Source organism: Eschrichtius robustus, chromosome 14, assembly GCF_028021215.1.
Source record: "Eschrichtius robustus isolate mEscRob2 chromosome 14, mEscRob2.pri, whole genome shotgun sequence".
Lineage (NCBI taxonomy): Eukaryota > Metazoa > Chordata > Mammalia > Artiodactyla > Eschrichtiidae > Eschrichtius > Eschrichtius robustus.
In genome coordinates this window covers 2,553,124-2,567,398 of record NC_090837.1, presented here as the reverse complement: position 1 = coordinate 2,567,398, position 14,275 = coordinate 2,553,124, and the positions used below count along the sequence as shown (strand labels likewise).

The window sequence follows — 14,275 nt, the reverse complement described above, 5'->3', positions numbered from 1 at the left end:
TGCATCTCTGCTCTCCAAACGTGCTACAAAGCTTTGAGACACCGTGCCTTTGTGCGTGCTGTTCCCTCCACCTCGCATGCCCTTCCCCCTTGCTCAGTCTTTGGGATTCCTACCCGCCTTTCTAAGACTGTTGAAATGTTGCATTTTCTGGAAACCCCTCTCCTATCTTCCAAAGCAAAACAAATCATCCTTGCCTTTATCCTACCAGCCCTTCTCTAGAAGACTTGTCATGCAGTCCTGAACTTTCACTTGTGTCCTCTCTTTCCTGCCACTACTAGTTATTAGAGCACTCGGTATGTAGTGCCGCAGCCTGCCCAGGGTGGGGTCTAAGTGAACTGCACCCCTAGGCCTGTGTGGTACACAAGCCGTGTAAGTGATGGAGTGTTCTTTGTATCAGGCACTGCCATTCGCCTTTACATGTTACCATTGCCCTGAGTCCTACTGTTATTTTGCTGTTAAGAAAACCGGGGCTCGGAGAGGTGAAGCAACTTGCCCAAGGTCACACAGCACTTAACGTGGTAGAACTAGACTCCAAACCCAGGGATCTGGTCCAACCACTATGTTAGGCCACTTGGGAATTCCTGAGTGGTGACAGGGAACAGGACTTTGTAATATTCTAGCACCGTGACTGGCACTCAGAATGTGTCACGTGCTTCTCGGTAAGAACTGCAGGAAGATGCACTCCATGTCTCGGTGCCCAGAACTTTGCCTGCCAGGCTTGTTCTTGTCTTCCACATTCAGGACAGATGTCACCTCTTAAGAGACCATCCCTGACCACCCCATCAAAGTAGTCACCCTTTCGCCACTCAGAGGGCTCCAATATATCACAGAGTTAGGACAATCAAAGTGCAGTAAGACTGGAAAACCTGCCCCATAGACACAGGCAAATAGAATCACGTGTCCCTGTGGTGAACCCTCTGCTCTGAGAGCCAGCAAAGGCTTTCTCCAAAGGTCCAGATAATAAATACTTTCCACCTTTCAGTCTGGACAGTCTGTTGCAATTACTCAACCCTCATTGTCTTGGGAAAATAGCCATCTGCAAAATGTCAAGGAGTGGGTGTGTTTCGATAAAACTTTATTTACAAAAGCAGGCATTGGGTGGATCACAGGACATCGTTGCCAACTCCTGCCTCGTTTAAGGAAATAGTTGTCCTATAAATAAAAGAACCAGCAGACAGCTAGCACTGTGTTTAAACATTATCCTGAAATATAGGGCAGAGGCATTTTATGCAGAGGATTTGTTCACGAAGATCTTGCCTTTTGTAAATCTGCTGCATAATTCAAGGCTAATTTTTGCAAAGAAGTACATATCAAGAAGGACCTTGGCAGTATTTCTAGCTCAAAGGGGACAGAGCTGCAGCCATAGAGTAAATACAGTACTATTGACTTAGTCTGCCAGGTTTCACATGATTTGATTTTTTCAACTGAATTTTAAAATTGGGGTGTAGGTACTACTATGTATAAAATAGATAACCAACAAGGACCTACTGTATAGCACAGGGAACTCTACTCAATATTTTGTAATAACCTATAAAGGGAAAGAATCTGAAAAAGAATAGCTATATATGTATGTATAACTGAATCAGTTTGCTGTACAGCTGAAACTAACACAACATTGTAAATCAACTGTACTTCAGTAAAATAAAATAAGATAAAACTGGGGTGGAGGTGACATTTTTTCCAATTTTGTTTTAGTGAAACTCTATTAATATTTGTTGTACCAACCTAGTTGAAATTCACATAATGTGAATTTACACAAAAGGCAGCCACATGGCATCTGCCTCCCCGACTGGCCATAAGCTCCCCAAGAGCAAAATGTCATCTTCCCACCGCCCCTTTCCTCCAAGTGAGGGTCCCGTGCATGCTGCGTGGCAGACACTCAACACACACACACACACACACACACACACACCCCCATGATCTGAACGGAGGATCTGTTTTACCTCTAAGAGCAAATCAGGAAGGAATAAGCTTCAACTACAGCTGTGGCGATTTCAGGGAGATATCAGCGCTTTCTGATTACAAAGAATGTTAAACGCTGCAGCTTCCGGTGGTTCTGCAGTCTTTTTCTCTGGAAACTCTTTGTGTGTTTGTTTGTTTTGTAACAGCCATTCATGTTGGATGGCATAGAGACCCGACCTGGCAGGAAGCAGAAGGAGGGAGCAGAAAATATTCCCTATATCCTTCCAAACTTAGGATCTAGGATCTGAAAAATTCCTTCTCTACAAAGTATGGCCTGTGCCTTTTTTTCCATGCCCTGCACCAAGCACTTAAAATTCACATGTCACCGTGGCCTCGTAGCTTTAATAAACCACATCAAAAGCATTTTGCAATGATGCTTCTTCCTCTATGAAACCTGAAGCCGTAAGTGGACCTGCTATTAGGCTGGTAATTAAGCCGCTCCCTGGGCCCAGTGGATACGCATTCAACCTGCCAAAAGATGATGCAACGCATGCCTTCCTCAGTGGGATCCTCAGGGCCCGACTCCCGTGTTCCCCCAGATACCTTGCTCCAACTCTGTGTGCAGCCAGGGAGGTACCAGCGTGTGAAACTCGGTTTCAACCACAAAACCCAACTGACTGCAGCAAGCAGCTCACCAAAGAGCCATGGGGTGACCAAAAAGACGGCTTCCCACTGTTCTCCCTGAGGAAGATGCAGCCACTGCAGTCAAAATGCTGTCTCCCTCAGCTCACTGCCTTGGCTGTCCTCTGAGAAACCAAAACAGACCCTACAGATGCCTGTCCAACCCCTTTAATTTTCTCCCCTGCCGGCGAGGCCCGGCTCTGCTTGGGTACCTGCCCTCCTCCCCAGGGCTCCAGGGCTGCATCCCAGTTGGTCCATGCCAATCACAGGGCTCTTATTCCCCCAGCCTCTGTCAAACCATCGCCCTTTAAAATCCCAGACAGAGGGAACTTCTCTGGTTTAAGCCAGTTCCAGTTGAGTTTTGTCACTTGCTAATGAGACTCCTAACTAATGCAATGAAAAACAAATGCTCTAATACTAACAGATACTAACGTTTATGGGTGCCCCATGCTAGATACCATGATAAGCTTTTTTCATAAACTATTTCATGTAACCCTCTCCATAACCTTTTGAGGACATAGCTCCCATATTACAGGTAAGGAGCAGATGTTCAGAAAGATTTAGTAAGCTATCTAAGGCTGTCTGCAAGGTAGGCATCAGCACTTGTGTGAACTAGGAAAAGATGACCACTTTCAGCAGAGGGCACACAATTCGGTGGAATGAGATTTCAGGATGTTTCTGCAAATTGGAGGAAGGGGCAGACACAGGCCCAGGCCAGGAAGCATGGTTTAGGAGTGAGGTAGCGGGGACTGGATTGCAGCTCCCTTGCCCCCATAGCTAAGTGCCTTTGTGTGGGTCATGTCTGCACACCTGAACAGAGTACTACTGATGACCCCACTCCGATGTCACGCAACCAAGCCTGGAATCTCCATCCATCTGACCTCAAAGCTTCTTGACCGGCGTATCAGTTAGGGGCCAACCAGAGAAACAGAACCTACAGTAGGAGATAGAGAGAGAGATTTTTTGCAAGGTATCAGCCTCCGTGATTTTGAGGGCTGTTGGCTGGGCAAACTTGAAATCCACAGAGCAGGCTGGAAAACTTACTTCTCTTATGATCTTTCGCCTCTTTGTATGAGGCCCACGCACATTATTGAGGATAACCTCCTTTACTTAAACTCAACTGAAGTGGATGTTAATCCCCTCTACTAAATACCTTCCCAGAAATACCTGGATGCAGATTTCATTGAAAAGCTGGGGACAATGGCCTGGCCGAGTGGACACATCACGCTGACCGTCACAACCACCCGCGATGGCTGCTCTTCTCACCACGTCACAGGTGTTAGGCTGGAAGGGTCTCTGGTCATCCCTCTTCATCTGTAGGGGTGGCCCAGACTTGCCTGTTTCCCCCTTCGTGTCCTAGCGTGATTAGTTACATGGTACGTTAATCACATGTAAATCAAACCCTGCTAGCTTTTTGACCCTCCTGCAGGATCTGTAAAAATCTGCCCTTTCCTTTCTATCCCATCTCCTAAGCTCTGGCATCTTCTGCTTCTACTGTCAGAGGCTGAAGGGCAGCGGAAGGGAGTGATGGGGAGCCTGGCTTCAGGGTCTGCCTGAGGTCTTCGGGCTGCATGAGTGACTTTACCTCTTTGAACTTTAGTTTCCTTCTCCGTAGAACGGAGATAACAGTAGTCCCAACCAGGTGGGGCTCTAGCAAGGATGAAAAAAATGGCAAAATTCCTAAAGGGCTGAGAACAGTGCCCGGCCGGTGGCAAGTGTTCAATAAACGAGATCGCCATGGTGATCAGGACGCTGAGGATGCATCTCTGGTTCCCTCACATCCTCCTGGTCCAGGCAGCATCTCTCCAGCCACAGTCCTGGTGATGTAGCCGCCCAGAGGCTTCCATCACAGAGGGGCATCCTAGGACGGACCCGTCCATCTCGCTGCCTGTACACACGGGACGGAACAGGAGGCGGTTCCTCAACGTCTTGAAATTATTCTCAATTTGTAATTATTACCTAGTCTTTCAGGAATGAAGGGAAATAAATATTTTCTAATATTCGAGGAACAAAAACAGGACGAGGCTTCTCTTTCAGCTGCAACCTCGGGGATTGAGAGGGCACGATCTTTCGTGCAGGATGTCAGTGTGGAAAAAAGTCACCCTCAGAATTACTGAAAAAAACATGCATTGGGCATGGTTCTTGGTCCTGGGACTGCAGAGAGGATCGAGTTTGGAAGTTCAGCTTGAAAATTAGACTTTGAGTACACATATAGATTTATATATCTGTATTTAGATTATATAATTAGATTATGTATTTAATACATGTATATTAGAAAGAGAGAGAGAAGGGGGAAGACATCGTCAGAAGAGAGAATCTTTATTCTTCAAGTTACCATTCTTAGCTACAAGAACAGTCACAAAGACCTTCCCAAGTGTTATTTTATGAAAAAAAGGGTGAAATGCATGCAGGGACAGCAAAACTATCTTCCCTACCCTATTCTGGGCCTTAAAGAAAAATGAGATTTTTGCATTTGAATTGTCATTTACAATGAGGAGAGCGGAGCAGGTGATCTGAATGAGTTTCTTTCCTGGAAGTGAAATTCACAAGGGAAACGAACTGTTTCTGAAAGCAGCAGAAATCCATCACTGCGTTTCAGATCTAGGCTGGGAGGTAAAGGGGAAGCAGCCATCCTGGAAAGGGATCTGTAGCAACTGAGAGTGGTTCCAGCAGGAGGATAGGATCTCCGCAGCTGTGTTGCGAGGCCCACCCCCATCTTTGCTTCCAACTTGTCAGCTGCTTAATCCTGGTTAAATTCAAGGAAGAAGAGGGAAGCTGTAAGTGTAGCAGTTCGACTGGAAAGAAAAAGACTCGTAAATGATGCTATTGGCAAACTATCTTGCCTTCTAACCAATGAAGATAAATGAAGAAATTAACAAAGAAAAGTCAAAAGGCGACTGACCAGAGTTTATGCACCGGTTAATCCCAGTGCAAGACACAGTTCGAAGCACTTTTGAGTCGTCTCACTTAATCCTACCCCAGACCTTATAAAGGAGGTGTTGGTATTATCCTCATTTTATAACAAAGTTCAGAGAGGTTAAGCAACTTGCCTGAGATCACACAGCTGAGGCCAGGGGTAGACCAACACAGGAAACTCACACGTGGTGTTTCCTCTACCTTTTCCTCACCATTTGTGACCCTAAAGAATCCCTTCAAACACAAGAAAGCAGAACATCAAAATGATAAGAAAGTGGCAGATGCCTCCCAGTCCAGGAGGAAAGGAAAAAAAGCCATAATCCAGGCCTTTGTCCTTCTACTGGCTGCTGACATGATACCAAAACAGGGGCCCTTTGCGAGAGTCCGCACTGAGTTCCTGCGCACCTCCCATCCAGGGGCAGGCAGGGCAGTGGAGGGAGCTCGGAGTCCACTGCCTGGTTTTGAATCCTGACTCTGCCCCACCAGCCGTGTGGCCTTGGCAAGTTACTCGGACTCCCAAACTTCGGTTCCTCATCTGGAAAATGGGAATCTCCCCTGGACCTGCTTCACGGGGGTCACATGAAAGGTTTAGAACAGTGCCTGGCACCGGTCAAATGCCCAATCAATCAACGTTTACTCTTGTTAGTACTTTAATTATTGACTTATACGATTATTGGCTTATATTATTTCAGGCCTAACATTGTCATTGCCCAAAACCCCTGCTCACAAATGTCATGCCCTGTTGCATCCTTGACGGTGCTCTCAGCTTCCACGGACACTGGATTGCAACCATCATGACAGCTGCAGTGAACCCTGCACTTGTTAGCGTTGCTCTAAACGCTCCCCGTGTATCACAGCACAATCCTCCCCATGCCCTGTGAGGTTGGAACCCCACTGCTGCCCATTTTTCAGATGAGAAAACTGAGGCATGGAGACAGGAAGGAACTTTCCCTAGGTCATGGGGCTAGAACATGGGGCAGGGGATTCAGACCCAGATCCTACATAGCCACCACCACGGGTCAGGGCTGCCCATGGTTTTGGCAAAGTGGTTTCAGACTCATCAGGGAAAAACTGGGAGGTTGGTTCTTTTTCCCTTCTTCTTAAGGCAGGACCAGGCTTGTGGGTGTCCCCGCTCTGCCCCTGAAGGGAAGGTTTCCCCATCTAATCCGCCCCCCTCACCTGTGCAGGGGCAGCGGCCTCTGGAGGGGGTGGTACTAACCCCTTTCTTAGCATCCCATCTCAGGACAGGCAATGAAAAGGGGTCCCAGGGTGGAGGTGTAAAGCAGAAAGGAAACAGATGGGAAGGTGAGTAATTAAAGCAATATATACCCAACAGCCAAGGGGGGTGGGGGTGGGAGAAGGGGGCGGGAAAGAAGCAAAGCGATCGTGTCCGAAACTGAAGTTTGAGCTCCTATCATGTGTGTTCATTTCCAAAAGACTGTTTCTTAAAGCTGTTTGGAATATAAATGCAAAACAAAATAAAACACCCCCCCCATCCCTGCAACACACACACGCACGCCTACACACAAGAATGCCCTTTTGTTTCATTTTTCTGGAATTCTGTGATTTTTCTTCCCATAGAATTCTCCCCCCTCCCCCAAAGCAGCTCCGTACAGAATTACAGGTTTAGGTACTTTGATGGGGCCAGTTCCGTCAGAGGTGAAGGGTCAATTTGTTTGTATTTTAGAGCAGACGTGTGCTAAGCCTTCCTATATTTTAAACAGATAATGTCCTTGTAATTTGGAAGCACTTACATCGAAGGCCGGCTTTGTCCCCTTTTTCAGCGTGTGTGTCGCTCTTGCCCGTCTCTGTTGAGATGAAAAAGAAATACTGTATCTTTAAATTAGGAGGCGCCAGATAATGAATCTTGGGCAGTGAAAAGGCTAATGCCATGTGGAGGAGAAGGAGTTTAATCTAATTTAGTTGGAGGGTGTCTGTCTGCGGTGTTGTTTTTTGGAGTGTGGGAATAGAGGGGAAAGCTGTCCCCTTGAATGGTCGCTGCAGCGCCAGAAGCAGTGGGGAGCCGCGTAGACGCCAGTGATCCAAAGCCGGGCCTTGAAAGGGGGATTAGAGACATGCTCTGATTTGCAATTCACACTAATGCACCCCGTGGAACCTTTGGTAATATTTCAAACCACGTTTCAAGGGAAGTGGCCTTAAAATCACTGCCTAAATTGTGCTGGGGAGACAGAGTGCCCTCCAGTCACCCGTTTTATGATGTGGATACTTTGCTGTTTGTTTCTCATCGCCCCACCCCCATCGCAACCTCTTCCGACCAGTGTTTTTAGGTAGAATTAAAACTTCTGTGCCCGTTGAATCTGCTGCAGCTTGCTTGGCTTCTCGGGTGGTACACGCTGTGTGTTTTCTTCAGTAAAGCATCACTTCAGATGACCAAAGGTATTTTCCTTGGAGAAAAATGTGGGGCGGTAGGGGTGGGGGGAAAGTGCACGCTTGCTTGGTTAGAAAGCAGAATTCTCCATGCCTGCTTTTTTTTTTTTTTTTTTTTTTTAATCTGATAATAAGTGTCTGCAGAAACATAACCCAAGATGAGGTCAGGGAAAATGGCGCCTTTTGGTATCAGAGATGGCTCCGCATGTCAGTCAATTATTAGCATCTCGTTCTTACTTTAAAGGAGAATCGGAAACGTGCTGATGAAATACAAATATTGATGATAGTAGAAGATAAAAGAAGTAACACCACACGCACTTCATGGGATCATCAAACATCAATGTGCCAGGAGAGATGGTCCAAGCAACGGTTCCTGGAAAACACAGATAACCTGAACCACTTTCTACCTTCAACTTTGTTAATACCCTTCTCTTTTCCTAAGCTCTGCTGATATTCTACAAGTTCACTCTTGCAGTTAGCTCATAATGTGCTAAGTCTATGGTTCAATTCCTTTCTATTGCTGAAAGAGTTAGTACTTTTTATCTTAAAGAGATTACTGTGGGTTTTCTCAAATCTCATTTCAGAAAGATCTCACACAGTGCTTATAATTTCCACTGATAATAACATCGTAAGAGGAGATACAACTTTGACTTTTAGCAATATCTGTGTCAAAGTGTTTTCTACTTCGGGCCTCGCTAGAACAAGATGAAACTCTGCCTCTCTCTCAATTTCCTTCCATCCAAAAATATTTAGTTTTCCATCAAAATATTGCCTGACTCCTGAAATCATATTCCCATTCAAAAACCTTATACTTTTCTGGGCAAACATTTGCAAGAACTTGAAGGTAGTTAATGTTTAAGAGTGTCTCTCCCATATATATATTTTTAGGCAGTTGGGGTAAAACATATATATATATATATATATTCCTTGTCCCTGCATGTTATTTGAAATCATGTTTAATTATAAAGTTTCATTAAAAACCTTTGCTCAAAATTTTAGAGGCCTAATAAGATTTCCATTAATTTAAACATATCGCTATTCCCACGACAGCCCCAAATGCTTTCTTTTCCCTCTTTCATCCGTGGTTAAATATGTAAATAAAATGTCTAAAGTCATTCTTCAAAGAAGACAAAAGAAAAAAGAGCTGAGGGGAGAGACAGCCATAAAATTCCTCCCAATTCTCCATAACATTTGCCAGAGGGGGGCCAGTTGCCAGCCCGGGCTGAGCAGCAGGGAAGCCGCTGTTCCTTAGAATCACACATCTCAAATCCCACACACAGGGGAAAAAAAATAAAATAAAATATCTTTTCAGCTGGAGCCATCAAAAGACCCTTTTCATTTATTAGTTACAGAGTTATCTTGCAGTTGGTGATTTCTCAGAGCCCTCATTTTTCTATCATAATGTCTATTTGTTGGTTTCCATCTCAGCTGGGCAGAGCGAAGCACTTCTGCAGACATTTTTTTCTAAAAAAACGAGAGAAGAAAGCAATCTGAAGTGGTTATAGTGAAAATAATGGGTCTGAACATGGCTGAATTAAAACAGCACAGAAAAGATCAATTAGGAGGCACTTTCCCAAAGAGCTAACACCCCGCTCTTGGTGTTTGGCACTGCCCCTGACTCTCTCACATTTATATTTTCAGAGTTTCTGAGGGAAGGAAAGGAAAAGGAAAAGAAGGAAAACGATGTCCAAGGAAGGATCTTGGCAAGGAAAATTCTAGAAAAGCCAAGGGATGTCCACTGAATCTTTTTTAATGGAAAGGTTTGGAAAATAGCTCACTAGACTCAAAAACAATATACACACGCACAAAAAAAAAAAACCCCATCCCCAAACAAACAAAACTATCGTAAGAAAAATGGCAGGCTTTTAAAAAGCATCTCGGCAAACAATGCAGTTGAAGGCGGTTGTTCTGACTGCCTTCGCGTTTACCTCGACCACCTTTTTCTCCACTTTCTTCCTCACCCGAACCTCTTCCAACACCTCACACTGAGATCCAGGGACATTGATTCAGTGCTCGGTGCAATTCCCAGCCTCATTCGTCTCAGTGTTTGCTGGATGCATGGATGCATGGATGGATGGATGGATGGAAAGAAGGAAGGAGGGAAGGAAGGAAGGAAGGAAGGAAGGAAGGAAGGAAGGAAGGAAGGAAGGAAGGAAGGAAGGGGTGGATATGTGAGTTCTCCCAAGTTTACTAGATGTAAAATCCTACGACTTGTTTCAAATAAAAGCCAATACTCTAAAAAGCCTTCTCAGAGGAAGTGCCCCACTTCTGCCCCCGCCGACAAGAAGCTTCCCACGAGATAAGGGCCTAGCAGAAGCGTTTCCTTCTTGGGCGCTTCCTAGAAATAGCCGGGAACCCGCAGCGCCCGTCGCTCCTGCAAAGCCCCTGGGGGGCAGGGGAGGGGGCGACAAGACCGGGGGCCCCCCCGCACCGACTCTCAGGGATGTCTGGACACACGGCACAGAGGGCTAACCCCAGAAAGGCAGGAGGAGAAAGGAGGCCCCGGTCCGCAGGGCCCGCTCCTCTGACCTCTCCTCCCGCCCGGGAAAGTCCTCCAACTGGCCCCTCTATGCGTGATCCTGGGAGTTTCCGCAAAACTTTAAGAGATCCTGACCTCGAGAGCGGCTAAGAGGAGAGAGGCCCGGCCACCTCCTAGGGGTCCTGTTTACTGAAGGGTTAATACGGGCAGCCAGGTGACGCGCCGGGCAAGTTCTCTGGAGGTGGGGCGTGGGCGTGCGTGGCCGAAGTGACTTCGTCCCCAACTGGCACCCCCCCATCCGAGGGGGGTGATCTAAGGGCACTGGGCCAGGACGCTCCTTCCACACTTTTTAAGAGAACTGAGAGGCACGGGCGCCTCCCCTTGCCCGGGGAGTTGGGGACCCTCGGAGCGAGCTGACTCAGCGCCCGCCCACCTCCCACCCTCAACGCCGAAGCGTCCCGCGGGTCTGCAGCCCAGGAGGGAGCAGGCCGGGCAAATCACTGGCCAAATAATATAAATACCCGACGAGCGAATGACTTCCTATAATAAATAAACCCAGCCGCCTAGAAGAAATCAGCAGCCCTGCCTGGCGCGAGGCCCCTCAACTCCGCGGCGCTGTCGGGGGCGCGGGTCCCTCTGCTACACGCCAAGCCCCCCACGGCCCGAGGCGGGGGTGGGGGGGGTGCGACCTAAGAGCCCCAGGAAGCTGCCCGCCCCTCCCCCTCCCCGCCTTCTCCTCGGAGACCTCAGAGGCGCGGCCCTAAACTCTGGATTCCCAGAGCCCTTCCCCCCGGCCCTTAGCTCCACTCTTTGAAATTTCAAAGAGACCCCCCTCCCCGGAGCCGGAGCCCCGACGCAGGCCTGGCAACTCCGCAGCCTCGGGAAGATGCGGGCAGGTTTACAAGCGAAGGGGCCACTTTATGGCCGAGGCCATAAAACGCAAATCCCACCTCGCTTTGAAAGCGCCCTCCGCCCGGGACCCACCATAAAAACCAGGGGCGACGCGCCCCCAGCCTCGGCCGCGGAGCAGCCCGCCCCCTCCTCCGGCCGGGCTCCGAACTCCCAGTAACCCCGGCGTCCTTGGGCTGCGGGGCACGAGGCCGGGGGCTCCCCGGGAAACGGGGCGCAGGCGGGGAGGCGGCGCGAGGGCAAGTCGGAGGCCGGCGCAGAGGGCGAAGGAGCGGCGGGAGGGACGCACGGGAGGGCGGCGGCGGCGCGGGGCCGGGGGGCGGGGGCCGGGGCCGGGGCCGGGGGGCGGCGGCGGGCGGCCCCGAGCTGCGCTTTCTCATGCAAAGCAGCGGCGGGGCGGGGCGGGGCGCGCGGCCGGGGGCGGGGCCTGTCACCGCTCGCCTCTTTCCCCCTTTGCCTTTGCGCTCGTCGGCTCCGGCCGGGACCACATCTCCGCGAGGCTGCGGGCCGGGCCGAGGCCGGCGCGGGGAGGGCGGAGCCGCCGCCAGCCGCCGGCCCCCGTGCGCCCGCGCCGCCCGCCCTCTCCGCGCGCTCCCACGAGAGGCCAAAGTTGGCGGCGGCGGCGGCGGCGGCGGCCCGCGCGCCGAGGGCTCCGGGGCTCCTCTCGCTTCCCGGTATTGTTCGCAAACTTTGCTCCTCTCCTCCGCGGCCTCACCTCGGCGGACGCGGCGCGCGGAGAGCGGGGCCGGGGGCGCTCTGCGCGCACCGCTCGGGCTGAGCTGGGCGGGCATGGGCGGGGGCCCGAGCGGGGACGAGGAGCCGGAGCCGGCAGCCCGAGCCCCGGAGCGGCGGCTCTGAGGGCGGCCGACCTCCCCGCGGGGACACCTCCGACGCCACCATGCAGCGCCCGGGCCCCCGCCTGTGGCTGGTCCTTCAGGTGATGGGCTCGTGCGCCGCCATCAGCTCCATGGACATGGAGCGTCCGGGCGACGGCAAGTGCCAGCCCATCGAGATCCCGATGTGCAAGGACATTGGCTACAACATGACCCGCATGCCCAACCTGATGGGCCACGAGAACCAGCGCGAGGCCGCCATCCAGCTGCACGAGTTCGCGCCGCTGGTGGAGTACGGCTGCCACGGCCACCTCCGCTTCTTCCTGTGCTCGCTGTACGCGCCCATGTGCACCGAGCAAGTCTCCACCCCCATCCCCGCCTGCCGGGTCATGTGCGAGCAGGCCCGGCTCAAGTGCTCCCCGATCATGGAGCAGTTCAACTTCAAGTGGCCCGACTCGCTGGACTGCAGCAAACTCCCCAACAAGAACGACCCCAACTACCTGTGCATGGAGGCGCCCAACAACGGCTCGGACGAGCCCGCGCGGGGCTCGGGCATGTTCCCGCCGCTCTTCCGGCCGCAGCGGCCGCACAGCGCGCAGGAGCACCCGCTGAAGGACGGGGGGCCCGGGCGCGCCGGCTGCGACAACCCGGGCAAGTTCCGCCACGTGGAGAAGAGCGCGTCGTGCGCGCCGCTCTGCACGCCGGGCGTGGACGTCTACTGGAGCCGCGACGACAAGCACTTCGCCGTGGTCTGGCTGGCCGTCTGGTCCGTGCTCTGCTTCTTCTCCAGCGCCTTCACCGTGCTCACCTTCCTCATCGACCCGGCGCGCTTCAGGTACCCCGAGCGCCCCATCATCTTCCTCTCCATGTGCTACTGCGTCTACTCGGTGGGCTACATCATCCGCCTCTTCGCGGGCGCCGAGAGCGTCGCCTGCGACCGGGACAGCGGGCAGCTCTACGTCATCCAGGAGGGGCTTGAGAGCACGGGCTGCACCCTGGTCTTCCTGGTCCTCTACTACTTCGGCATGGCCAGTTCCCTGTGGTGGGTGATTCTCACGCTCACCTGGTTTCTGGCTGCGGGCAAGAAGTGGGGCCACGAGGCCATCGAGGCCAACAGCAGCTACTTCCACCTGGCCGCCTGGGCCATCCCGGCCGTGAAGACCATCCTAATCCTGGTGATGCGCAGGGTCGCGGGGGACGAGCTGACCGGCGTCTGCTACGTGGGGAGCATGGACATCAACGCCCTCACCGGCTTCGTCCTCATCCCGCTGGCCTGTTACCTCATCACCGGCACTTCCTTTATCCTCTCGGGCTTCGTGGCCCTCTTCCACATCCGGAGGGTGATGAAAACGGGTGGGGAGAACACGGACAAACTGGAAAAGCTCATGGTGAGGATAGGGGTCTTCTCCGTGCTCTACACGGTGCCGGCCACCTGTGTGATTGCCTGTTACTTTTACGAACGCCTCAACGTGGAGTATTGGAAGATCCTGGCCACGCAGCACAAGTGCAAAATGAACAACCAGACTAAAAACCTGGACTGTCTGATGGCCGCCTCCATCCCCGCGGTGGAGATCTTCATGGTGAAGATTTTCATGCTGCTGGTGGTGGGCATCACGAGCGGCATGTGGGTCTGGACATCCAAGACCCTGCAGTCCTGGCAGAACGTTTGCAGCCGCAGGTTCAAGAAAAAGAGCCGAAGAAAACCGGCCAGCGTGATCACCAGCAGTGGAATTTACAAAAAAGCCCAGCATCCCCCAAAAACCCATCTCGGGAAATACGAAATCCCTGCCCAGCCTCCCACCTGCGTGTGAATGGCACTTGGAGGGAAGGCCGGAGCGGAAAACTTTCCCAGAGAGCATACAGTGGCAGTCAGAGCCAAAACATGGTGCTTTTCTCCGTTGGTTGGTTGGTTGCTTGTTTTGTTTTGTTTTTTTCTTTTCTTTTTTTAAATAAAAGTAAAAGGAAAAAAAAAAGAAAATAAAAAGCTTTTACCCTGAAATTCAGGATGCTGTGATAACACTGAAAGTCAAAATGTACTTAAAGGCTTTCGTTTTGTTTTGTTTTTGTTTTCAGTGAAGGAGAACCCTCCCAGTTAAGTAGCCTCTTGTGTGACTAATTTGTGGTAACATAGTTGATTCAGGCCCCCAGAAGAAAACTTTTGTTTAGG

At 51.0% G+C, this 14,275-nt stretch overlaps 1 protein-coding gene across 1 annotated transcript; it reads left to right on the top strand.

Moving 5' to 3' along the window:
• The first annotated feature begins 12,173 nt into the window (after window positions 1–12,173).
• Window positions 12,174–13,919, top strand: FZD10 (frizzled class receptor 10). The gene has a single exon (XM_068563535.1). It carries the CDS (start codon window positions 12,174–12,176, stop codon window positions 13,917–13,919), a length of 1,746 nt encoding a protein of 581 aa, XP_068419636.1.
• Window positions 13,920–14,275: the final 356 nt, after the last annotated feature.

Excerpts from the sequence above, each read along its gene's own strand:
- FZD10 (XM_068563535.1), top strand. The coding sequence starts at position 12,174 with ATGCAGCGCCCGGGCCCCCGCCTGTGGCTGGTCCTTCAGGTGATGGGC.